Source organism: Homalodisca vitripennis, chromosome 4 (genome assembly GCF_021130785.1).
Source record: "Homalodisca vitripennis isolate AUS2020 chromosome 4, UT_GWSS_2.1, whole genome shotgun sequence".
Classification (NCBI taxonomy): domain Eukaryota; kingdom Metazoa; phylum Arthropoda; class Insecta; order Hemiptera; family Cicadellidae; genus Homalodisca; species Homalodisca vitripennis.
Window position 1 is genome coordinate 125,014,054 of NC_060210.1, and position 25,667 is coordinate 125,039,720.

At 33.2% G+C, this 25,667-nt stretch overlaps 2 protein-coding genes across 5 annotated transcripts in view; both read right to left on the bottom strand.

Moving 5' to 3' along the window:
• Positions 1–25,667, bottom strand: part of LOC124360109 (procathepsin L-like) — a 104,164-nt gene that overhangs the window by 26,112 nt on the left and 52,385 nt on the right. The gene's annotated exons all lie outside the window — the stretch shown is intronic.
• LOC124360107 (ankyrin-3-like) overlaps positions 21,136–25,667 on the bottom strand; it is a 37,270-nt gene continuing 32,738 nt past the window's right edge. The window contains exon 3 of one of the 4 annotated variants that reach the window (XR_006922207.1): positions 21,136–22,483. Coding sequence is in view for 1 of the 4 variants with exons in the window: in XM_046813434.1 (XP_046669390.1) it covers positions 22,590–24,266 (1,677 nt within the window). In the remaining 3 variants the exon portion in view is untranslated. Of the gene's footprint in view, positions 24,269–25,667 lie in introns of all 4 variants that reach the window. The other 3 variants (XR_006922205.1, XR_006922206.1, XM_046813434.1) reach the window with 3 other exon arrangements.

A 25,667-nucleotide genomic window follows, 5' to 3' on the forward strand; every position in this document is an offset into this window, starting at 1 on the left:
TTGAAATAAAGTTACCGAAAATATGTTTTACCCTATGAGACGTGCAGTAATTTTGTTTATGCTTAAAGTTAATAAAACTTTTACTTAAAATTCATTTACATATTTAGGGCCCAAACATTTTAATAGTATTTTAATTAAATTTATAAGTGCAATTACATTAGTGTCTTTTTGCATAAAGTAAATTATGCCTTTGGAATTTTGAAAAGGTAAATGTTTTACGTTAGTATAAAATAAAAATTATTTACTTATTGTGTAAATTTGTTTTACGTTGGTTTTAAGTTTTACTTTTTATTTGTTGACAATGGTTTGTAAAATTAAACGGCATTTATATTTAGTTTAGGTTTACGTAAATTTTTTTAGTACACTTTTGTAGATACGAGTATTTATGTTTTAAATAAAAAGTTTCGAAATTTATTTACAGTTTGATCTTTGTTTCTTTGTAAACAATACATATGAGGACGGCATCTCTTGGTTGTCTGTTAAAGATAAGAACTGAACTCCTAATAAAACTATTATTTTCAAGTTTAGTAAATAGTTCACCTGAACACGCTACTTTAAAAGTGTTCAGGCTTTTCTAAGAAATGTTACAAATTAGTCTTAGAAAAGATAAACATATCATTATTTTATTTGAAACTCTTGCGTAAAATGCTCATTTAAAGTATAAGTTAACCTTATCGTTCATTCATGTATTCGCTATCCCTGTAGGCTATTAAACTACTGTTCCAAGAATAAGGGACTGTACTGGCGGCCATCTAGATTATAACCTCAAAAGATAAAAATGTTGAACCTTAAACACTTACGAACGTTGACTTAAATCGCACAATTATGCGAGATATCTAATGTTTATCTATATATCTAACACGCTACCAAATGATTTATAATCTTTGATATTTTTATTGGTTATTTATAAAACAGTCTCAAACTGCATTGTTTGCATACACAAAACGTAAGCTACGTATAAACTTTACAATAACAACTGAAGACCACTTAAATGCATAGTAATAAGATTTTTAAAACGAGGCATCTCCCATAGCTCAACGACCATATAAATGAGAGTTCTTATGTGATAAAAGTCAAGGTCACTACAGCTATCATTTCATTTGTGTTGAGGAAATCTAGCTCAGCATTGATCTTTAGAACGCCATCTTGCTTGTAATTCTCAGGAAAAACGTGACTGAACAAAAACTTTACGATTATTTACATGAAGTCCGATAGCCAATAACCAATATCTGTTTTATAGCAAATTTTGCATACATTTTTATGGCTTTATCTTTTTAGTTGCAAGAACAAGTTATCATTGTCCGTATCTCCAGTTGTGGTTTATCGTTATCAACACGCTCAACACTTTTAGCAACTAACAAGACTCTTTTCATATCTGATTACGAGCTGTCAGAAACTCAAGTTCACTATACAAAATTAAAATACGTTCATCTTTACTTTACATTAGTATTTCCGTAAATATTGAGGGAGTAGTATTAAAGGAGTAGGTAGTGCTTTACATAACATATTGTCGCTCCAGAGTTTAGGTTTAATTTCGTAAGCCTTTCCTTCGTACAAGTCAATAAATATGCTTTGGCCAAAATTACTTGAACCTGTAAGTCTAATAACTTGTTTGATATTTAATTAACCTCAGTAACAGAGTCCTCACACTTTTACGGTAGAGCTGTAGCTCACAAAATGCTGGTAGCGCGATCTTGTAATGCATATGCAGCTTAGAGATCATTACAGTGGATCATTAGAGAACGTTTGGATGGTTTTTGGCTAAGCTAATTAATTGAGGAAGTGTATTGAATAAGTGTATTACGGTATATCTGTATTAACATTAACCCCTTTTATGTATGAAGCCTTTGTAAAGGCACCGAAGTTACCGAGGGGTAGAATGTGGCATCAGAGACTGCAATTTAAATCCTGCACCTTGTGTACTGCCTACATTTGTGTACTACGCTCCCATGTATATTGATTTGTTATTAATTCATGGCACTCTTTAAAAACAGTGAATCATAGTTTATTGACAAAGAGCAAGAGATGATCTAAAGATAAAAACCTTCCGCTGTAACCGATATTTTCTCTTTTATAAATAAATAAGGACAACATCGTTAACCCTTATTAATGACTAACTTATGTTTGACAGGCCAACACCCATAATATTGTATTAAGTTTATAGCAGCTCGTCACTTTGGTTGATCAGCGCGCTTAGATGTTGGATACTAATAAGTACCTTTCCACAACCAAGTAAAATCTTTGAACATCTGCCATATTTCTGCGGAATTCATTTCTGGTAGGCAAACCCTTTAAATTATGTACATCTTGACCTATGTTTAAGTTTAATGGTTTTTTAAACATCCTCCATTGAATGTGAAGAGTCACTAACTAACCTAAAAATGACTTATTAGATCCAGTAACTTTCCTAACTTCCCTCCTACCACAGGACCTACAGTGTACTTTTTGAAACTGTAAACCTTAAGAAAATTGTGTTTTCCTAATACAGCTCTTTAATTTGATGTACACTCGACCTATGTATGCTCTCATTTTCATATAACTACTTGCGGGCCGTCCCGCTGATATTACTGAAAACTGATTGTAACCCATTTCAAAAAGTAGATTTCTAAAGTATAGTAATGGTAGGGTATATCAAGCGCTATTGCTTTATTTGTAGTAGTTCAGAAAATATTAAGCCTGTTCGGGACTTTATGAATACCCTGTATAACATAATTAAAAACAAAAAAATACATTTTTTTAGAATGTACATACAACATAAAGGGAGTGTAAAACGGGCTTCACACAATTTCTAATAAAACAATGACTTTTTCAAAAATATTAGAATAATTTACTTGTATTTCCACTCGATTGTTCAAGCAAAGAATGGAGGAAGCAATTCTGTAAGTGCGCCATTTTACATTGTAACGTACATATTTAGGTCGTCATTTTCTGTACTTTTACCGGCCTCTATGCACACAACTGTTGTAGCTCTTACTAAGGTAATATGGACATCAATTGCAGTTTAGTTGTTTTTATGACAGTGCCTATCTTTTCGGATAATATTTCAAATTCTTCTTCTATGTTGCGAATTAAGGTCAGTGAGTAAAAACAATGGCAAAAATAGACACTAATTTGATCGTTCACGTTGAAGGGATTTCAAGAGGTCGACAGGTCTCGGTGTTATCCGGTCCTGTACACAAGGCCGGATATGAGTAATGACTAGCTTGGCGTAGTTATCAAACACTTGATATGCGCAGACCCTGTGGTCACGTGCATTGCTGAAGTTGTCACGTGATGTTTGCAGTCAGAAGCTAGGGACGTAACTAGGCTATTCTTCACCTGGGGCAAGAACTTACTTTACCCCCCCCCCCCCCAACTTAAACTACTATAAATTAAAAGTATGGTAAATAAGTGCTCAATGTCCATTTAAAAATAAATGATCAAACCATTAATAAACGCTACTTAAATTATTATATTCATAGCATTCAAAAACTCTAATTTTAATTAACTCCCTTTCATATAAATATAAAAATTAGAGTCTAAAATTTTGTAAATCTAACTAATTTAGAATGTTTATCTATACATTTTTAATACAAATAATTTATTAATTAAATCCATTACTTTCTAAATATATAAATTTTATTTTATAATTAAAAATATATTTGTTTGGCCAAATATGCCAACGAGTGAATCATTGAGTGAAATTTTAAGTAATTTTGTGAAGAATATTTTGCTTCCCTAATAACCTTTATAACAAAAAGGAGCTATTTTTAGAGCGTTACAAAAGTGTTAAAGAATTCTAAAGAAATGTTAAAATGTGATAAACAAATTTTTTTAACATAAATTGCAAAAGAAAATTCATAACTTAATAAGGATGAATATACATTTTGTACCGTTACTAATCTTTAGAGGAACGCTTACTGTAAATTTCTTTAATAATTAAACTACACAAAACATAAATTGAACTTGCATCTCGGATGAAATAAAAATGGATTGCGCTTTCAATGGTGAAAAACAAGCCAGTCTGCGAAGTAGTTGGTGCAAGAAGCCCAAATCTCACTCGCCCCCAAGAGCTTGACAACGAGAAGCCCTTGAATAATGCGAATATCAATTTGAAATGTTTATGTTATACTAGAGAATTAGATAGAGAAGCTCATAGTACTAATTAAGAACGTTACGTAATAACATTATCCCATCATTATTACTCAAAAATGTTTACATTCAAATCAACTGTGTGTTGAAAAATATAGTGAGGCTATTAATTACTTTGTGGTTAGGAAAAAAACTTTCTGGGAAGAATTTGTAGATAAGAGAATACATTTTATTTTTATTTCCTGCCTTTTTGTCAGATACCGTTATGGCCTAGGAACACAGTTTGCGGCGGCCGAGTCTACTTATCAGCTTATGCTACTCTTAGTAACCCTGTCGCTGTACTTGCAGGAGATACAGGACATAGTATTATTACACAATAAAAAATACTAAACATACCTAATAAGTGTTTTGCATTTCCAACTAGAAATCCAACAACGAATTATAAAATATTATATTTGTAATAAGTAGATTTCCGCTCTTCTACAGCATGACAGAACATTGGTAGCAGTCCTCATTCCCAAGACAGCACCTACAGCATGACAGAACATTGGTAGCAGTCCTCATTCCCAAGACAGCACCTACAGCATGACAGAACATTGGTAGCAGTCCTCATTCCCAAGACAGCACCTACAGCATGACAGAACATTGGTAGCAGTCCTCATTCCCAAGACAGCACCTACAGCATGACAGAACATTGGTAGCAGTCCTCATTCCCAAGACAGCACCTACAGCATGACAGAACATTGGTAGCAGTCCTCATTCCCAAGACAGCACCTACAGCATGACAGAACATTGGTAGCAGTACTCATTCCCAAGACAGCACATCACGGGTGGAAGTGGTTAGACGTGGCTCCAAACCAGGGGTTTGTCACTGCCATCCATTCAATCCGCTGCGACGTTCCTCGGCCTGTACCGATATAATGATACACCTAATAAAAAATGCTTAGATACAAACAAAAACTTAAGTCTTAAATCTACGAGCTACCTCAAAATTTATTTCCTTGACATTATTCTTCATCCTATTTCATGGAGCGACAACAGAATGGCGGCACTCTTTCGTCGATTTAGACTAAACTCCCTAGCGGTGTCCTGGAAACAGCCATTCGAGACAACCTCACGTTGCGTTAGTCCTATTTACATCGCATCTTTTGAAGGCTATTGTATTGATCTGCTTAATGGTTTCTCATGCAATACAAATTTTCTCGTACTTTGGCAACCATTTAAATGAACTTCATACATTTTCCTAAAACAATCATTTCATTGTCAATTTATATTAAGCAACAAATCATAATTAAATGCGTTTAGGTGGTCAGTCAATCGTCTGAGTATATTTATATTCAGTTAATTGTTCTCCCTATGACGAATTGCAATCTACTTGAGTGTAATAATACCAATTTATATGTACGATTTTCCAAAGTACACACTTTGTGTAAATGATAACTGCGGGTTTTATCTTTAGCTACACGCCCTGTATATTATTATTTGCTTTATTTTTGCCCATTTGGCACCCTTACAATGTTGATGTCCGGTTAAGACCTCCTCCCTAGTTACGTCCCTGGTTTCTCTGAATGACCATTCAGAGCAAGCTGTACTGGCCACCTTGATTGTTGCTCAAGAAGAACGGAGTTAAATTTCATGCACTTTTACAACACTATTTTTATTCATAGAATAATGGGATATGTCTCATTTTAAGGACATATCCAAATACTTTTTAGTTCTTTCCGATTATTTTATAGGGTATTCTGAAAAAATCTCGGTCTTTTGTACTTCATCCTTGAAACACTTTAAAAATTGAAACGACATTTGAATTGATATTAATTACACCTTTAGAGAAAGATATTTCCCATAGTTTTATAGTAAAAAAATAAGTGCTTAAAAGTGCATGAGGTTAAACATTGTTCTTATTTGTGGAAAAAACTCAAGATCATTGTTTCACTGCAGTCGGCTTTTAAATAGATATTTTCTGAGCCGTGTAAAATTGTCATTTTGTTTTTTTATACAGGGCCGTAGTCACAAATTAAGACTGGGGTGGTTCGTCATCTGGTCTTATGAAAACCTTAACATCAATATTAAGTTACTATCGGGAGAGGTTTGAACCCCCTAAACCCCTCTAACTACGGCTGTGATTTTATGAAATGTTTTCTTCTAAATGTTGTAAAACTAAAGATGTAGCACTGTTTTTTTCGTGTAGTCCATGTTGTAAACCTATTAGGATTCTTACCTACTTGATACCCACTGGCCGTATCTCGGATTTCGTTTGATGATAACTTGACAGGAGCTCATGCTAACACAGTAGTGCCTGAACAGCAGTTTCGAAATCTAAACTACAATTATTGTAAGAGAAAGTAATAATGATCATCGAGGTTAGGTTATACTGGCCAGTCATTTCCCCAGTCGAAATTTGGTGAAGTAACTAACTAGCGCTCTTTGCTGTAGTTTTCCCAGTGATCTGTATTATTGTAAATTATTAGTGTACTTCTGATTTAATTTCCTTTTGTGTACGGGGCCTGATCCGACATGTCTGAGCTCCGCCGAGACAGAGAATATGGAGGTGCAGAGAGCTGTCCATACTGTTATTTTACCCGATCGTGATTACATGGATAGTTCTACTTTACAAAGCAATGAAAATAAACGGAAAAGAGATATAGACGCTAGTAGCCCTTTTGAGAATCAGGACCATAACAATACCTTACCAAACTTTAAAAAATCATTTATCAAGAGATATTACAAATCTGACAATCAAGGACCTTTTGAAATTATAATTCAAGATAGAGAAACACGTAAATTAAACCCATTGACAATAGGTAAAATAATCAAGAACCGTTCAGGAAACAATCTATTAGTAACATGTAAAAACCATGAGGCGGCTAATAATTTTGTAAATTCTCAATATTTGTTTCGTTACAATGTTTTTGTACTCTCAGTTAGAATATATTCTGTAGGAGTCATCATATATGTAGAGCGAGAAATATCAGAAGATGAAATACTTGCATATACAGAAAGTGGTATGAACATTATTCAAGCTCATAAGATTAAAAGACGAATTAATGGCGAATTATTCCTACATCTTTTGTAAAGCTTACTTTTACATCGGACAGAATACCCGAGTTTGTAAAACTTAATTATGTTCGAATGAAGGTAGATACCTGCATTATACCCGTTAAGCAATGTTTTCGGTGTTTTGCCTATTGACATGTAGCAAGTACACCCTGTACTAATAATAGGCTATGCAGAAACTGTAGAGAGTGTTCATTCAGATGAATGTCAGAAGCCTTTAAAATGTATTCATTGCTTAGGTACACACAGCAGCATCTCTAAAATATGTTCAGAATATAGGATGAGTTCAATGAAAGTGGACTACCATACGTCGAACAAGTAACATAACATATAACATATAAAAAAATCAGAGGCAATTTTGTAAGACCTAACTATTACGCTAGTGCCACCAAAACCTGCACATATGAAACTAACTTTCCTGAGCTTCCATTGATTAAGTTTAAATCATATAGCATATTAGACACCGTCAACATGTTCTGGTCCTTTAACTGAAGAAGGTTAATCAGAGCTTAACAGCCAAAACAGTGAGAGTAACTCGTATAATGTTACATATACTCCCTCAGAGATAGGCCAACAAAAATACAAAAATCATAGGATAGGCTAAAAAATAATAGCTATAAGCCCAAGGTCTTACATCTTAATCGTATTAGTGGTAGCAGAACTAATATAATACCCAAATCAAAATCTCATACGGGTTTTCCGACTCGGCAAAAAGTAAGTCCTGAGATTAGTAGTCAGCGTACGGAACAGGAAAAGGAATTTTTACGCTCCCTGGTGAATAAAAGAAATAGAGGAAATACAATTGAAACTTGAAACCACACCTATTTCAATTACGTCAGAAAACATGTTGATGATTTCTTGGCCCATTTCTAAATGGGGGAGAATAACATAAATACTAAGACTAATATCTCCATGGACAGAACTTTGAAACAAAACACAAATAAAAGTGCCATTATAGGACATAGTTCATCGTCTGCAACTGTTAAATAAGTTCCTGTGGAACGCAAGATCACCTAAACATAAATGGTCAGAACTTCTGCACACAATTACAAAGAATAACATTCATGTGTGTATGATTCGGAAAACTTGGCTAACAAATTAAAATTATATTAAAGATAACATGTACAATATTGAAAGGGTAAATATATTTGATGGATACGGTGATGTTTTACTTATTTTACATAAGTCTGTTAAATATACAAAAATATCCAGCTACAACGATGTAGATAATACAGTTAATCTGTATTGAAATAACTAATTTTAAGAAACCTATTTACATTTACAATGTATATTGTGAACCGTCAAATAAAATTGAAAGAAGTTGAAAGAAATTGGAAGAAGCAACAATACTTATTCAATCAAGATCAAGGTTTTACATTATTATATGGGGATATGAATGCTCATCACCCCTACTGGTGAGCAAATACCCCTAACAGAAGAGGAAATGATATTTTTCATGAATATAACAATTCATTATTTATTTTGCTTAATGATCACAGTCACACTACAATGCCCTCTTTAAATCATCAAGCTTCTACCCTTGATTTATCTTTTGCGTCACCAAATATGCATTCTTTACTGGAAAAATGGGAAGTAAGGACTATATGGGTAGTGGTCACTTACCTATGAGCATACAGTTTAATATGTCAAGTCTTAAATTTAAGTATAATCCAGATTTTAGTAATATTAATAACAAAAAACTTAATTTTTAAAAAGAAAACTGGCCACTTTTCACTAAGATTATTGAAACAAAAATTAGGGAGCTACAACCAATCTCTCCTGAACATAAAATGAGAGAACTCTATAATATTATTATGCAGTCTAGTGAAGTATCTATTTCCAAAGTTAAAATTCCCATAAATAATTCAAGGCAAGCTTTTTCACCAAAACCATGGTGGACAGACAATTTTTCCCGGGTTGTTGCCCAAAGACGGCTAGCATTCACTACATTCAAGAAACAAATGAATGCAGTTAACTACCGTGCATATCAAATAGCTCAACTAAAGGCTAGAGAAGAAATCCAGTTGGCCAAGAAATTAAATTGGGAAAAATTATGCTAAGATATTGAAGAAAAAAGATCAAGTACATTTGCTTGGAAAATAGTGAAGAAGTTAAAGGGTAACAATAGTATTATTCATAATGGTGCCGTTATAACAACGAGGAATTGTGAGGGTTTCATGAAACACACAATTCCAGATTATGTATCCCATGTTAATGAAATGCTATGCATATAAATGAAATTATATAGATCAACAAATGACCCTTTAGAAACAAACTTTACATTAAAAGAGTTACAACTAACTATTAAGAGTAAAAAAAGAACATATCACCAGGCGTAGATGGGATTTCTTATAAAATGATTTAATGTATGCAATAAATCCCTTTAACGTGCTCCTAGAAATTTTTAAATAATGTCTGGAATGGATATACTGACATTCCTACAACTTGGAAACACATCTTATTACTTTCATAACAGACACTTTAATAGCTCTGTCGTACAAAGAAACTACTTTTGCTACAACATTGGGCATATCCTGTGCCTATGATAATGTTTTTATACCAGCACTGATAAACAAAATATCTAATTTAGGTATTCCACCTGAATTCTTGTTTTATTCCCAGACACCTTCTTCTTATCAACAGACACTTAATCTTCATTGATTCTAGGTTTACGTGCACTAGAGTTAGTAACAGTTGTTTACCTCAAGGATGTGTTCTTAGTCCTTTATTATTCTCATTATACATATCAGATATAAAATCGTTTTTACCGACACATATTAAATCTCTACAGTATGCTGATGATATTCTGCAAATAAACATTATGATATAGTACACACACACAAATGCAGCAAGCCATACGCAATCTATTTACTTATTTTGAACTGTTGAACTGTTTTTAATTGTATTTTCCAGAAAAAGAATTGTTGATTCTCACCTAAAATATTTTATAAAGGAACACTGATTACCTGTAATTAATACAATATAAATTCTGGGAATTTTTATAGATTATAAGCTTACTTTCAAGACTCATAGTAATAAAATATTGCAACAATGTCTAACTGATTTAAATATATAGAAATCAATTAGTTGCAGAACAAGTAGAGCGCATCCAGAATTTGTTCTGAGCAGTGGTGTAGCGAAGGGGGGGGGTCTAGGGGATCCGGATTCCCCCGAAATTTTAAGACATTAAAAAATGAAGCATGGAGCAGGAGAAAAAAAGGAGAGTTATGATTACTCTTGTGTACAAACATTAAATTGATTGATTTAATTGATTAAAGTGACCGTTGTTAAAAATATAAGTGTCCTTTCGTTTAAATCATAAAGTATCAAACGATACTTTTGGGCTCGACCTTTCGGATAGTGTAGTGTAATCACGGTATTTCTATAGGGCGCGGTCACGTGACGTCGCAAAGTAAGCTGAACCGTAACACGGCGAACAGTTTAAATTAGCGACCACTTCGTTCAAATTCGTCTTGGGGACGTAAAATGACCGCTTAGAATTAAGTTACGACGTTGATTTTAGGTATCATTAAACTGTAGACGTGTATATAATTATCTAACAACTTTAAAAAATCACTTTTGGTCGGAAAATACACTTGAAAAACTCTACTGATTAGAACTTCAACTAATTTGGACTTCAGTCATTGAGGTAAACGTGGTGTTTTCGGTTGAGTTTGGAAGACGATTTTTGTTATTTGTTAACTGTACACTGTACCTATATAATTATCGAGAAAAAAATCACTTCCGGTCGGTAAATACCAAAGAAAAGCTCTCTACAGATTCAAGTTTTGACGATTTTGGATTTCACTGGTTGAGATAAAAGTGGTACTTGGAATTATGTTAGAACATTGATTTTGGGTATCAATTTAACGCCGACTAATAACTATATAATTATCGAAGAAACATTGAAAAAATCACTTCCGGTCGGATAATACACCAGAAAAACTCATTTAATTTTCCTTAGTATATTCCGATCGGAAGTGATTATTTTTGTTTATCTTTCTTGATAATTATATATTTATTAGTCGGCGTTGAATTAATACCTAAAATCACTGTCGTAACATAATTATAAGTACTACTTTTACCTCAACCACTCAACCAGTGAAATCCAAAATCGTCAAAACTTGAATCTGTAGAGAGCTTTTCTTCGGTATTTATCGACCGGAAGTGATTTTTTTCTTAATAATTATATTGTTAGTCGAGTACAGTTTAATGATAACAAAAAATCGTCGCCCTAATTCAATCAAAAATACCACGGTTACGTACATAACTGAAGTCCGAAGTAGTTGAAGTTCTAATCATTAGAGTTTTTCATGTGTATTTTATTTCCGACCAAAAGTGATTTGTTTAATTTTTTCCGATCATTATGTACTCGTCTACAGTGTAATGATACAAAAAATCGTCATTATAACTCATTCATAAATACCTCTATCAGTGAAATCCAAAGCAGCCGAACTTCTAATCAGTAGAGTTTTTCCGGTGCATTTTCCTACCGTTAGTTTGATCTGTACCCGAGCAACGCTAGAAAGTTACCCTCCTTTTCTAAAGGGTTTTCGGCCGTCAGTGGGCCAATGTCCCCGAAGGGATATTTCATTTTCTCGACAGAATATAGTTGTGTCAATTATACACTTGAGTGAAGCTCTGTTTTGTTCTTCTTCTTTCTTATCCAGTGAATGCAACATCACATTGGTGCCTTCTACTCGGCCAGAATCGAACTTCGTAAAGTTTCTGTAGTTATACAAGAAAATTTGTGGTACTAGAGTAGCTGTGAGAGTTGAATTTGCCAATTACATCTTTCCACTTTCTATAAGGTATAGTTACTAAAGCTCCATATTTTTGGTATTTACCTTTTACCAGTGAACTCATTGGCAAATAACACACAAAACGTCCCCCGGACCCTCGGTTTCGGACTCCCCCCCCCCGAACGAAATTTCTGGCTACGCTACTGGTTCTGAGGATTTACAAAAGTCTTATCAGAAGTAGGTTATATTATGGTTGTTTTCTTTATGGACACATTGCCAAATTTGAATTGAATAAACTAGACAATATTCAAAATCAAGCATTAAGAATTGCACTTGGGGCATTCAGATCTACTCCCATTATAGCTTTGCATGCAGAAGCAGCAATAATGCCAATAAGTCTAAAAAGAAATACGTGAACTGAAAAATTAATCCATAACATTATTACTCAATGTAAACATCCTGCTTATTTCGATATGATGTACTTAACTCGACATATACGGATATGCAGTATTGGGAAAAGAAGAAGATACCTTTATTTTTACTATCATTTAAAAACATTTCTCTGTTGAACCTAATTTCTCTATTAATAAAGAACCTAGAAATCAATGGAATTTTAAAGAACCTCTTTTTATGGTTGGCAGTAACGAAAAACCTAGCACCAGTATAAATATAACAGACAACAATGAGTATACAATTAATAAGCATCTTCAAAATGAAAAAGTTATTTTGCAGGCAATAAGACAGAAACTTAACACAGCATACAAAGACTATCTGTGTGTTTTCGCAGATGGCACAAAACAAAAGATGGTACGGGGTTTACCTTTTATATTCCACTGCTCAATATATCGGGTCAATAATCTAAACCCGTATTCGTCTAGTTATACAGCCGAACTATTAGCAATTTTAACACTTTATTGATTATGATGAAGTTGTATTAAAACTGAGTGATATAAGCTGGGATAGTTGTTTTATAACTAAAAATGTTAATGTATGATTTAATGATTTTTTAAATATTTTATGCGATACTATTAATAGTTGTAAAAAAAGTATGGGTACAAAAAGTAAACTTGAGAAAGCAAACTTTTTGTTTAAATCTACAAAATGAAATTCGCACAACAAAAAATAGTTATTATCGTAAAAAAATTAATGGAGATACATCACTTCAATGGACAATATTGTAAATAGTTTAAGTGGAACCACCTCTAGAGGATCAGTTGAAACTTTTATCAGATCCACAAGTTGTAGCGGACATCAATCAGTTCAGTCTAATCAATCCGTTAATGTAGATCATAATTTTCTTTTACAGCAAAGGATATCATGTTTTTTCATACTTCCCACTAACGAAAATGAAGTTTCAGAAATCATTAAACAATTAAAAAATAAAAATCAGTAGGTTTTGATAATAGTAATACATTTTTAATTAAGCGCATTTCTCATGTAATATCTCCTGTTGTAACTAAAATAATAAATTTAAGTTTTTCAACTGGTGTTTTTCCTAGCAATCTAAAGTCAAGTGTAGTTGTTCCAATATATAAGAAAAATAAATCAATTAAGTTACATGATCTTCGTTTGCCCTATTAGTCTGCTCTCTGTGTTTTCAAAAATATTTGAGAAGATAATGAAGGTTAGGTTAATTAATTATTTAAATAATATAGGTTATTTTAGTATTTATTAGTCAATTTGGTTTTCGTAAAGGTAAATCTACTGAAGATGCTCTTGTAAACTTTACAACTATGATTTATTCTAGCTTAAATCAAGGGAAAAAATCAACTGGTCTGTTTATTGATTTTAAAAAAGCGTTTGACTTAGTTGACCATGAGATTTTCCTGTTGAAATTGGTAGCGGCGGGAGTACGGGGCGTAGCCTTGAGTTGGTTCCGTGGTTTCATCACGGGCAGGGAGCAGCGGGTATTTTAGGGAAGTTATAGCATGACCGGTGGGATGCGCGTGAGGAGTGGAGGAGGTGAGCGCGTGGGGGCACAATCTAGAGTAGGGGACTGAATACGGTGCTACTACCCCTACTGAGAGTTTTCGGCTCCCGGCTCATAGTGGTGGCGGGAGCCGAATATTGTAGTGTTTGCAAACATTTCTAGACCCTTATATTCTTACCACGGTGGTCTTTTATGATGAGCAATTTAGTATAGGAGACCTTGAGAATATTTGAACATTTCTTGACTCTTTTGTAGTTACGGCGACGGACTTTTATGATAGGGAATTCAATACAGGAAATCTTGGAAATATTGGGACCGGATGTACGTGATATTAACAATGACTATGTTCTGCCGAAATTGTGTTCATAGCTCACCCTTCTTAATGAGTTCGTAGTAGAGATACCTGGTGGTAAGAAAGGGTTCTCATAAATTGGGAAGGGGTAGGAATTTATATTATTCTTGATCTCCAACGACGACAACAGTTCAGAATTGTAATTGTTACGCTTTGTTAGCCATTAAAATTCAATTTATCATATATTAACCGTGTAAGCTTCAGGATTTACGATATTAGATACAATTATACACTACAAAATTTTCAACTGACATAGCCTAGCTGCTAAATTAAAAATTAATATAAAACTGGTTAAACTAATTTGTCAATATACACAGTAGAATAAGAAAAAACTCAGTTTTATCTACCAACTTGTATCAAGTTAATTTAATGATGTATACTTAAAATAACAATAACGCCAACGATCCACACGCAATAGTTAACATAACAAAACCCCGTTGTCGATGAAAATTATTTATTGTTCTTCGAACTACACCCAAATAAAAATTGTCCATATCACTTTTAGTATGTTTGCGTTTTCTTACTTTGTTGGGCGTACTAAAAGAATTGCCAATTGGACTTATTTTTTTCCTCCTTCAAAATTTGTCTCAGCGTACTTTCAGAAATTCCAGTTGCCTCTACGACACGCTGTTGAACTTTCTTCAAATTTATAAGTGTTTTGGTTTCTGCTTCCCGTTTCATAAAATGGTAAACATTTGCAATCACTTCTCTTGCTTGGCCGTGTATAACCTTTCTACCTCCAATTTTACTTTTTACATTACGATCCATCACAAACTCTTTACTTAAAACGTAATGAGCACAACGCAATTAATTCACAAATTGTATTACAACTCGTGAATTGGCACAAGCGAATGTTTTTTGGGCGGCACGTATAGAAGACTGGTGACCGAAGTTCACAAGGCTAAATATGGCAACAGACTGAGCCGCTCCACCCCCCACCAATTTAGTTCCGTCTTTGCCTACGGCGCATCTCGAAGTCACCGGTCATGCTATAACTTCTCTACAAATACGTGTCTGTCAGTCCGTCAGTGCACCACTTCCGGTCTCATCTGGGGTACCGCAGGGAAGCGTAATCTTATCTACACTTTTCCTTATTTTTCTAAATGATTTTGTTAGAAATAAATTTTAATGGGAAGGTCAGTGCGTTTGCTGACGATATTGCTTTGTTCTATTAAAAATAAAAATGTGCAAGTGCTGAAAAATCAAATTTTAGAAGATTTATTATTATTAAAAAATTGGTGTACATTAAATAAAATGCAGGTAAATGTTGAAAAAACAAAGTATGTAAATTTTAACTTTAATGATTTTATTTTTGACCAAGACCTTAAGTATCATGCTTTAAATTGTGGAGAAATTGACTGTAAATTGTAAGATAATTAAAAAAGAAGACTATTTTAAATACTTAGAAGTAATTTTTGACAAGAAATTAACATGGGAAAATCACATTACAACTTTAAAAACCAAACTTAATTCAACAATCAGAAAGTTTTTTTTTTGCGATCAAAATTTGATAAGAACTTTATATTTCGCTCTGGTTAATTCAAGAATAGAATACGGTATTATTTGGGGGGAACATATAAGTACTTAATAGAGAAGTTAAGAGTAGTTCAGAACCATTTTATGAGAATTATTTTGTACAAACAGAGGAGAGATAGTTCTTTTCTACTTTTTTGTCGACTTAAAATATTGCCTTTGCAGAATTTATTTATCTTTAAGGTATTAAGGGCTTTTTATCTCAGAAGTAACAATTTGGGAACTACTGATCTAACCAGAAGTATAGAAAATCGTATTTTCCGAATTCCTAAAGTAAATAAGTCTGCATTTAAACATTCTTTTTCCTATGTTGGTTTCAAGTTTTTTTAATAGATTTCCATACGAAATGAAGTTAGCAAACAATATAAATTCTTTCAGTTTTAAGCTAAAGACAATTTTACTATCTGGTTTATCCAGGTACTATCTGTAACTGGTTTTATGATTAACTTCAAATTCAAAATTAGCACTAATTTACAGTAACTTTAATTTAAATAAAATAAGATGAGTATGTTTATGTTTATGTCCTTAATAAAAATGATTTTCAATCAGTGTACTGTATATTTGCCGGGTTTCTATTTTTTTTTTTTTTTTTTTTTTTTTACTTGTTACTGTGGAAGCATTATTTTCTTTGTTTTATATTGTAAGCCATTTGTTATCTAGTGAGTAAGGTATAGAAGTGTATTGATAAGCCGAATGCTAGTGTTAAGACACAGATGCCATAGAGAGCGACTCGGCTGTTGAAAGCACATTAAGAAACTGGACTCTGACACAAACAGTGTATTTTATTTTGTTATGTTTATACTGGCCACAATACTTGTAAAAGTGGCCAGTTAATTCCAAGATGTTCATTTTTTATTTTTTTAACTTTGTTGTTTTTGGAAGGAATAAAATCATTTATTCATCAATTGCCATTACATAATCTCCGTTTGGCTTGGCTTGTCGAGACTATGACAATAGCCCGAAATGTATACATATACTATATTACAGCACACTTTACACAAAACTGTATTGTGCTAATTGCCATTTCATAATCTCCGTTTGGCTTGGCTTGTCGAGACTATGACAATAGCCCGAAATGATACATATACTATATTACAGCTTACTTTACACAAAACTGTATTGTGCTAATTGCCATTACATAATCTCCGTTTGGCTTGGCTTGTCGAGACTATGACAATAGCCCGAAATGTATACATATACTATATTAAGGCTCATTTTTCACAAAACTGTATTGTGCTAATTGCCATTACATAATCTCCGTTTGGCTTGGCTTGTCGAGACTATGACAATAGCCCGAAATGTATACATATACTATATTAAGGCTCATTTTTCACAAAACTGTATTGTGCTAATTGCCATTACATAATCTCCGTTTGGCTTGGCTTGTCGAGACTATGACAATAGCCCGAAATGTATACATATACTATATTACAGTGTGCTTGCACAACGCTGTATTGTGCTAATTGTCATTACATAATCTCTGTCTGGCTTGGCTTGTCGAGACTATGACAATAGCCCGAAATGTATATACATATACTATATTACAGTGCTCATTGGCTTTCACAACGCTGTATTTGTGCTAATTGTCATTACATAATCTCTGTCTGGCTTGGCTTGTCGAGACTATGACAATAGCCCGAAATGTATACATCTACATATACTATATTACAGTGTGCTTGCACAACGCTGTATTGTGCTAATTGTCATTACATAATCTCTGTCTGGCTGGTTGGCTTGTCGAGACTATGACAATAGCCCGAAATGTATACATATACTATATTACAGTGTGCTTGCACAACGCTGTATTGTGCTAATTGTCATTACATAATCTCTGTCTGGCTTGGCTTGTCGAGACTATGACAATAGCCCGAAAATGTATACATATACTATATTACAGTGCTTTTTCACAACGCTGTATTGTGCTAATTGTCATTACGTAATCTCTCCGTTTTGGCTTGGCTTGTCGAGACTATGACAATAGCCCGAAAATGTATACATATACTATTATTAAGTGTGCTTGCACAAACGCTGTATTGTGCTAATTGTCATTTACATAATCTCTGTCTGGCTTGGCTTGTCGAGACTATGACAATAGCCCGAAATGTATACATATACTATATTACAGTGTACTTGCACAACGCTGTATTGTGCTAATTGTCATTACATAATCTCTGTCTGGCTTGGCTTGTCGAGACTATGACAATAGCCCGAAATGTATACATATACTATATTACAGTATTGCACAACGCTGTATTGTGCTAATTGTCATTACATAATCTCTGTCTGGCTTGGCTTGTCGAGACTATGACAATAGCCCGAAATGTATACATATACTATATTAAGGCTCATTTTTCACAAAACTGTATTGTGCTAATTGTCATTACATAATCTCCGTTTGGCTTGGCGTGTCGAGACTATGACAATAGCCCGAAATGTATACATATACTATATTACAGTTACTTTACACAACTGTATTGTGCTAATTGTCATTACATAATCTCTGTCTGGCTTGGCTTGTCGAGACTATGACAATAGCCCGAAATGTATACATATTACTATATTACAGGTCATTGCACAAAACTGTATGACTAATTGTCATTACATAATCTCTGAGGCTTCGCTTGTCGAGATCCGACAATAGCCCGAATGTATTACATATACTATATTAACATTTTTCACAAAAACTGTATTGTGCTAATTGTCCATTACATAATCTCCGTTTGGCTTGGCTTGTCGAGACTATGACAATAGCCCGAAATGTATACATATACTATATTACAGTGTGCTTGCACAAAACTGTATTGTGCTAATTGTCATTACATAATCTCCGTTTGGCTTGGCTTGTCGAGACTACGACATAGCCCGAAATGTATACATATACTATATTACAGCTGTGCTTTACACTGTATTGTGCTAATTGCCATTACATAATCTCTGTCTGGCTTGGCTTGTCGAGACTATGACAATAGCGAAATGTATACATATACTATATTACGGCACATTTTTCACAAAACTGTATTGTGCTAATTGTCATTATAAGCTTGGCTTGTCGAGAGACTGACATGTCTGGGTACGCTTGACCTAGACTATGCCAATAGCCCGAAATGCTATACATATTTATATACGGCACATTTTTTTCACAAAACTGTATTGTGCTAATTGTCATTACATAATCTCCGTTTGGCTTGGCTTGTCGAGACTATGACAATAGCCCGAAATGTATACATATACTATATTAAGGCTCATTTTTCACAAAACTGTATTGTGCTAATTGCCATTACATAATCTCCGTTTGGCTTGGCTTGTCGAGACTATGACAATAGCCCGAAATGTATACATATACTATATTACAGTGTGCTTGCACAACGCTGTATTGTGCTAATTGTCATTACATAATCTCCGTTTGGCTTGGCTTGTCGAGACTATGACAATAGCCCGAAATGTATACATATACTATATTACAGTGTGCTTGCACAACGCTGTATTGTGCTAATTGTCATTACATAATCTCTGTCTGGCTTGGCTTGTCGAGACTATGACAATAGCCCGAAATGTATACATATACTATATTACGGCACATTTTTCACAAAACTGTATTGTGCTAATTGTCATTACATAATCTCCGTTTGGCTTGGCTTGTCGAGACTATGACAATAGCCCGAAATGTATACATATACTATATTACAGTGTGCTTGCACAACGCTGTATTGTGCTAATTGTCATTACATAATCTCTGTCTGGCTGGGTCTACCTAGACTATGACAATAGCCCGAAATGTATACATATACTATATTACGGCACATTTTTCACAAAACTGTATTGTGCTAATTGTCATTACATAATCTCCGTTTGGCTTGGCTTGTCGAGACTATGACAATAGCCCGAAATGTATACATATACTATATTACAGTGTACTTGCACAACGCTGTATTGTGCTAATTGTCATTACATAATCTCTGTCTGGCTGGGTCTACCTAGACTATGCCAATAGCCCGAAATGTATACATATACTATATTACGGCACATTTTTCACAACGCTGTATTGTGCTAATTGTCATTACATAATCTCCGTTTGGCTTGGCTTGTCGAGACTATGACAATAGCCCGAAATGTATACATATACTATATTACAGTGTACTTGCACAACGCTGTATTGTGCTAATTGTCATTACATAATCTCCGTTTGGCTTGGCTTGTCGAGACTATGACAATAGCCCGAAATGTATACATATACTATATTACAGGCACATTTTTCACAAAACGCTGTATTGTGCTAATTGTCATTACATAATCTCAGTTTGGCTTGGCTTGTCGAGACTATGACAATAGCCCGAAATGTATACATATACTATATTTACAGTGTACATTTTTCACAAAACCGTATTGTGCTAATTGTCATTACATAATCTCTGTCTGGCTGGGTCTACCTAGACTATGCCAATAGCCCGAAATGTATACATCTACTATATTACAGTGTACTTGCACAACTCTGTATTGTGCTAATTGCCATTACATAATCTCGGTTTAGCTGTGCCTACCTAGACTATGCCAATAGCCCAAAACGTATACATCTACTATAATAGTATCAAATTTATTGCCCATAATTCAATTCAAATAAAAATGTATGGTGGATTGTACTACGTTATGTCATAAAATGTGATCAAATTTGTAAGTAAACTATCAATTTGGTTCTAGTTTAGTGTACTTTTTGACGTTAATAATAATTCAAAAATTTGAATTTTAAATAAAAGATCATTATTAGATAATACATTTCAATAGTTTTTAAAAATTGTTCTTAATGCAAGTATTTCACTAAATGTATTATATTTCATTATTTATATTACAAATTATAATTTTTAATAAAATTAATATTCTCTAATCCACTTTTAGTTATTTAATGCGTTTTATTTAAAATAAAGGTAAACTGACATTCAAAAATATTATTTCCGATAAATTAGTAGTATTCACCTTCAGGGACATTACATTTTAAATTGATATGTATTGTATGGCATTTATACATATATCAAACATAAGAATTTACTGTTAAGTATTAATACTTTAACGTATCAGTACACAAATAATACATGTACATCCTCTAATTTTTTTTAGAAAAGAGTAAATTCGAAATTTGGACATGAAATTTACGCCATACACTTTTTTCTATATGAATATAAAAGAATAAACTTTAAAAATTTGTTAACAAACAGAAATATTAAAACAGTCAGTTGGAAGACTGGAAAGTGTTTCTAAAAAAAAAAATAAAAAAAAGCTCCTCCCACAATATACCTCATTGATTGAGTGCCTCTAACCAGTTCATTGCAATTATGCATTTTATATCTATTCAAACTACAATACTGCAATATATTTAAGATGTCATAACTATAAAACCAATCTGGTCATAAATTGGCAGTTTACATCAATGTTTCACAAGTGGAATAAGACAAAGAATATAAGGTCAGTACTTTATTTATTTTTATTTTATTAGCCGATACAAAAAATCTTTAGTTCCTCTAATAATAACTTTACTTAAGACACTAACATACACGACTAAAATAGTATTATTCCAAACAAATAAAATAATTAACTCTTACATCAAAATGGTTTATAAACATAATGGCAAGTCTAGATATTTAAGTACGAGACTCGTATAGTACACTTCTATTGCATCAACGTTTTTACAAATACATTCGTAAAGAATTTAGATATTTAAAAAAAATTACATATAACTAAGGAACATACAAAGGTCTTTTAGTAGAAACAAATCAAAGAGGTTTTTGATTTTAAATAAGCAAACAAACTAAAACAAATTGAAATGATCTATAATTTACTGTGAAATATTTGTTGGTTTTCCAATATTGTCAGTTATACCTCATTAAGCTGAATTTTACACCTCTTTGGTTATTAAATTTTTCAAATTAAAATAACCCTGAGTTGTAATATAGTTAATAATATATTCCTGTTAGTTTAGCTATTTTCCATAGATTGAGAAGCAGTCCAAGTTAAAAGGACTGAGATACTCCATTTTCAACTCCTGCCGAACTCCACCTATTTTCTGACTACGATTTGTCACATAAGTTCATTTAAGCTATTAAGTAAAAAAATAAGGAAGGGTTGCTTTAACATTTTTGAATATGCTTCTAACCAGCTCAGAGCAATTATGCATTTTATCTCCTTTTAAAATCTACTGGAATATATTAAAGATATAGCTATAAATCCAATCTGGTCATAATAATTAACAGGTTACATAAATGTTACACAACTAGAACAAGACAAAGACTATAAGGTAAGTTCTTTATTTTTTTTTTTTTATTAGCAGGTACAGATCTTTAGTTCCTCTTAATAATAACCTTACTAAAGACACCAATTAAAATAAACTATAATTTACTGCGAAATATTTGTTAGCATTAATTTTCCAATATTGTCCATTACACAAAAGACTGAGGCATTTACCTCATTAGGCTTCATTTTACACCTTAGTGGTGTATTATATTTTTCAACTTGAAATTACCCTAAGTTGTGATATAGTCAAAAATATATTCCTATGGTATTTTAAATAACTATCAAAAGAATTAGGTGTAATTTTTAATCGTGAAAGAAATATTTAAATATATTCGATTTACCTTTACATTTATTTATGTTTCCTAAGTTATATTATGTTACACAATTTTACTTTTTAGAAATTTTAAACATGTACAAAATAAATATAACTTCCTTTACACATGTAATAAATACACAACCAAAATAGCATGATTCCAAAGAAATAAAATTAACCTTACATTAAAACGGTTTATAAACATAATGGTAAGTCTAGACATATTGTATGTACGAAACTAGTATACTAAACTTCTATTGCATCAATGTTTTTACAAATACATTCGTAGGAATGAGATAGTTTGAAAAGAATTTACATATAACTAAGAAACATACAAAGGTCTTTTGGTAGAAACAAATCAAAGAGGTTTTGTCTGAATTTAGACAAGGATGTCTTAGATTCTTCACGAACTTGTCGTCTTATAACAGTCCTACAATAGTTGGTTAAAGGATACACTTTTGGTGCTAATAAAGCCTTTCTTTGAGGACTACCCACCAAATCAGGTAAGAGTCTATCAGAGGGAGTATAATAAGGCGCTAGTGGTAAAAGAACTTTTACAATTTCTTGTTGTTCAGTAGAAGTTTCTTGTTCAATCCATCTGATTACGTCTTCTGGTTCTAGTACATTGGAATACTGAAGTAAGAGCAGTACTGCCTCAGCGCAACCTCTCTTGCAAGCTTGTTCCATAGCATGTGGCATTCTACCGTGAGGTTCATCAGGATCAGCTCCATGTTGCAACAAGATCCTTATACATCTCACAGCAGTGCTCACATTATAATAATTTAAAGCAGCTAAGCAGGCGCATATCGGATCTACGTAGCTGATTAAACTAACTTTACTTACCACTTTTAAGGGACTTCCATGATTAATCAATGCTAATAAGAATTCTATGGTCTTTTCACCAAAATTGTACATCTGCATCTGAAGCAAATACGATATGGGTGTAAGCAATGTCAAGCTTTCCTTTCCCCCGTACTCTTCAAGAATCTCAGGGCATTGTAAAACAGCTGGATCAAAATTTGATTCCAATACCTTAACTAAAAACGATAAATCTTCCGTGTCAATAGCAAGACATATCAAACTATAAATTATTTTTATTTTGGATTGAACTTCAAAATCTCTCTCCTCATCGAATGTGCAGTACTTCAAAATAAATTTATCACTGGTTACCCTGCGTAGTGCATTAAATATATCAAAATCTACACGGTAATTACATGCATGATGAAGAGGTGTATAATTCATATTATCTGCAACATTAGCATTTGCCCCTTGTGATATTAACGCTTCAACAACTGATAAGTTATGAGATTGAACAGCCAATATTAGAGGAGTACGTCCATCCTTATTGCGAAAATTGATCAAATCACGTTGTGTAGAGGCGGTAAATAATAGGGTCAAGGTTTTTAAAAGACCACTTTGGCATGCAAAATGAAAAGGAAAGTTTCCTTCGTCTTCTAAAACATCAGGATTAGCATTGTGCCTCAAAAGAAAATGACAAATTTCATGTATCATTTCATCTTGTTGCTCTCGAACCCCTCTTCTAGAGGTGGGATAAAGAACTGCTTCATGAAGAGCTGTATAACCTTTGTAATCCTGAGCATTTACTTGCGCTCCAAATTCCACAAGAAGTTGCACAATTTCGAAGTTTCCTTTACTACAAGCCACATTCAGAGGACGAACTTCTTCAATGTTGGCAAGGTTCACATCGCACTTTGACTGTTTCAACAACAGGTTCACAGCATTCAGACAGCCTTTCTGGCACGCAAAAAGTAGTGGAGTGTATCCTAGAAACGTTTGTGAGTTTACATTAGCAGAACTGTGTGCCAATAGTTCCTTTAAACACTCACTGGAAGCATTAAAGACGACAGCTGCATGGAGAGGTGTCCATCCTCGATTGCCAGGTAAGTTTGCGCTAAACCCCCGGTCCAATGCTTCCCTTAGACCCTCCACGTCTTGGTTAAAAATTGCTCTGATAATAGGTGTTACCATTGCTGTAAAAAACAAAGTAAAGTATCAAATCAAAGATGCTGAACTAATCATCTGCCAAAGTTGCTGGTTTTAAATTTACGCTATACTGATTTAGCACGAATCTATTTTTAATTTGCTATGCGTCATTGTCATACTTTTTATTTTCAAACATAATACAGTGGAACTTGAATTGTTCAAAACTCAAGGGATCAATTTGAATTATGTAATTTTTTGTTATTGTAATATTGAATAGGGCAATTTTAGCTATTAATTTAAGAACTGCAAGATAATCAGATGTCAATCTGATTTTTAATTTGGTTAATTATTATTTTTTGTAATATAATTAACTTTTAGTTATTCTACTATTTTTCCTCATGGGCACTAGGCTTAAATAATATTCTTGGACCAAGTTGGATCTCGTAAAAGTCAATATGATCTTTGAATACAGTTTAATTACTCTTAACCACCACTTTCTATCATATACACAGGCAGTCATTTAATGAAAGGGAGATCGTAGTTGTTTAAAAAAAGTTTATGTACAAATTCTAATTCATGTTCAAGAATCCCTTCACTTTCAAAAAAGAAGTACTTAATACCTTTAAATCAAAATAAAACAAAATTCAAACATGTTCTTTGCAATCAAAATTTGATTCTGAGGTGTGGATTATAAACTAGTTTTAGTGGTGTTTCTAAGCAATTAGTCAAAACATTTCTTTACATTTTAGTATGTCAATCAGACATTATTCAGACATTATCATTAGAAAGTAAGAAACACGAAAATTGAGTGTTGGAAATTCATTGTCGGTCTTAATGAGCAATAACAAGATTCACTGTCCAATTGTAAAGTTCCATGTGGAACTCGAAACTACACAATATAAGAACGTCTTTCTAACACAACAAAAAACCTGATATATTTACCACTACAAATATTGTCCGCAGGTACAAACAAGTTCTAAAAACTTACTATCATACAAACACAACACAACTTGAATACAAAAGAGCTAAGACAAAACACCAAGAACACCTTTATATTAAATGTACGAAACAGCAAAATCCAACCAATCACGAAACAGGAAAAAAAATCATTTAGTAACGAGATGTGCAAATACGATGCATATTGGCAAACAAGAATGAGAGCACAGAGGAAAAAGTACCGAAAAACCCTTAAATTATCCTCGGTGGAAGTGAATTTTAACGGCCAGAAGTTGGCCAAAGCTGGTTTTCACACCTTAGATTTCAGGCCCAAGCCTCGGCACTTCGGCGAATGTTTCCGGTTCTCACGTCTCAACTTAGCTTCAATACAGGTGCTTCATTTCTCAGACTCGGCGAAGTGGTGAAACTAAAACTTTTCCTTATCTCACTAACGATGTTGACGATTTTTACAGATTTGAGGTAACACAGAAGAGACTAAAAAGTGCCAGG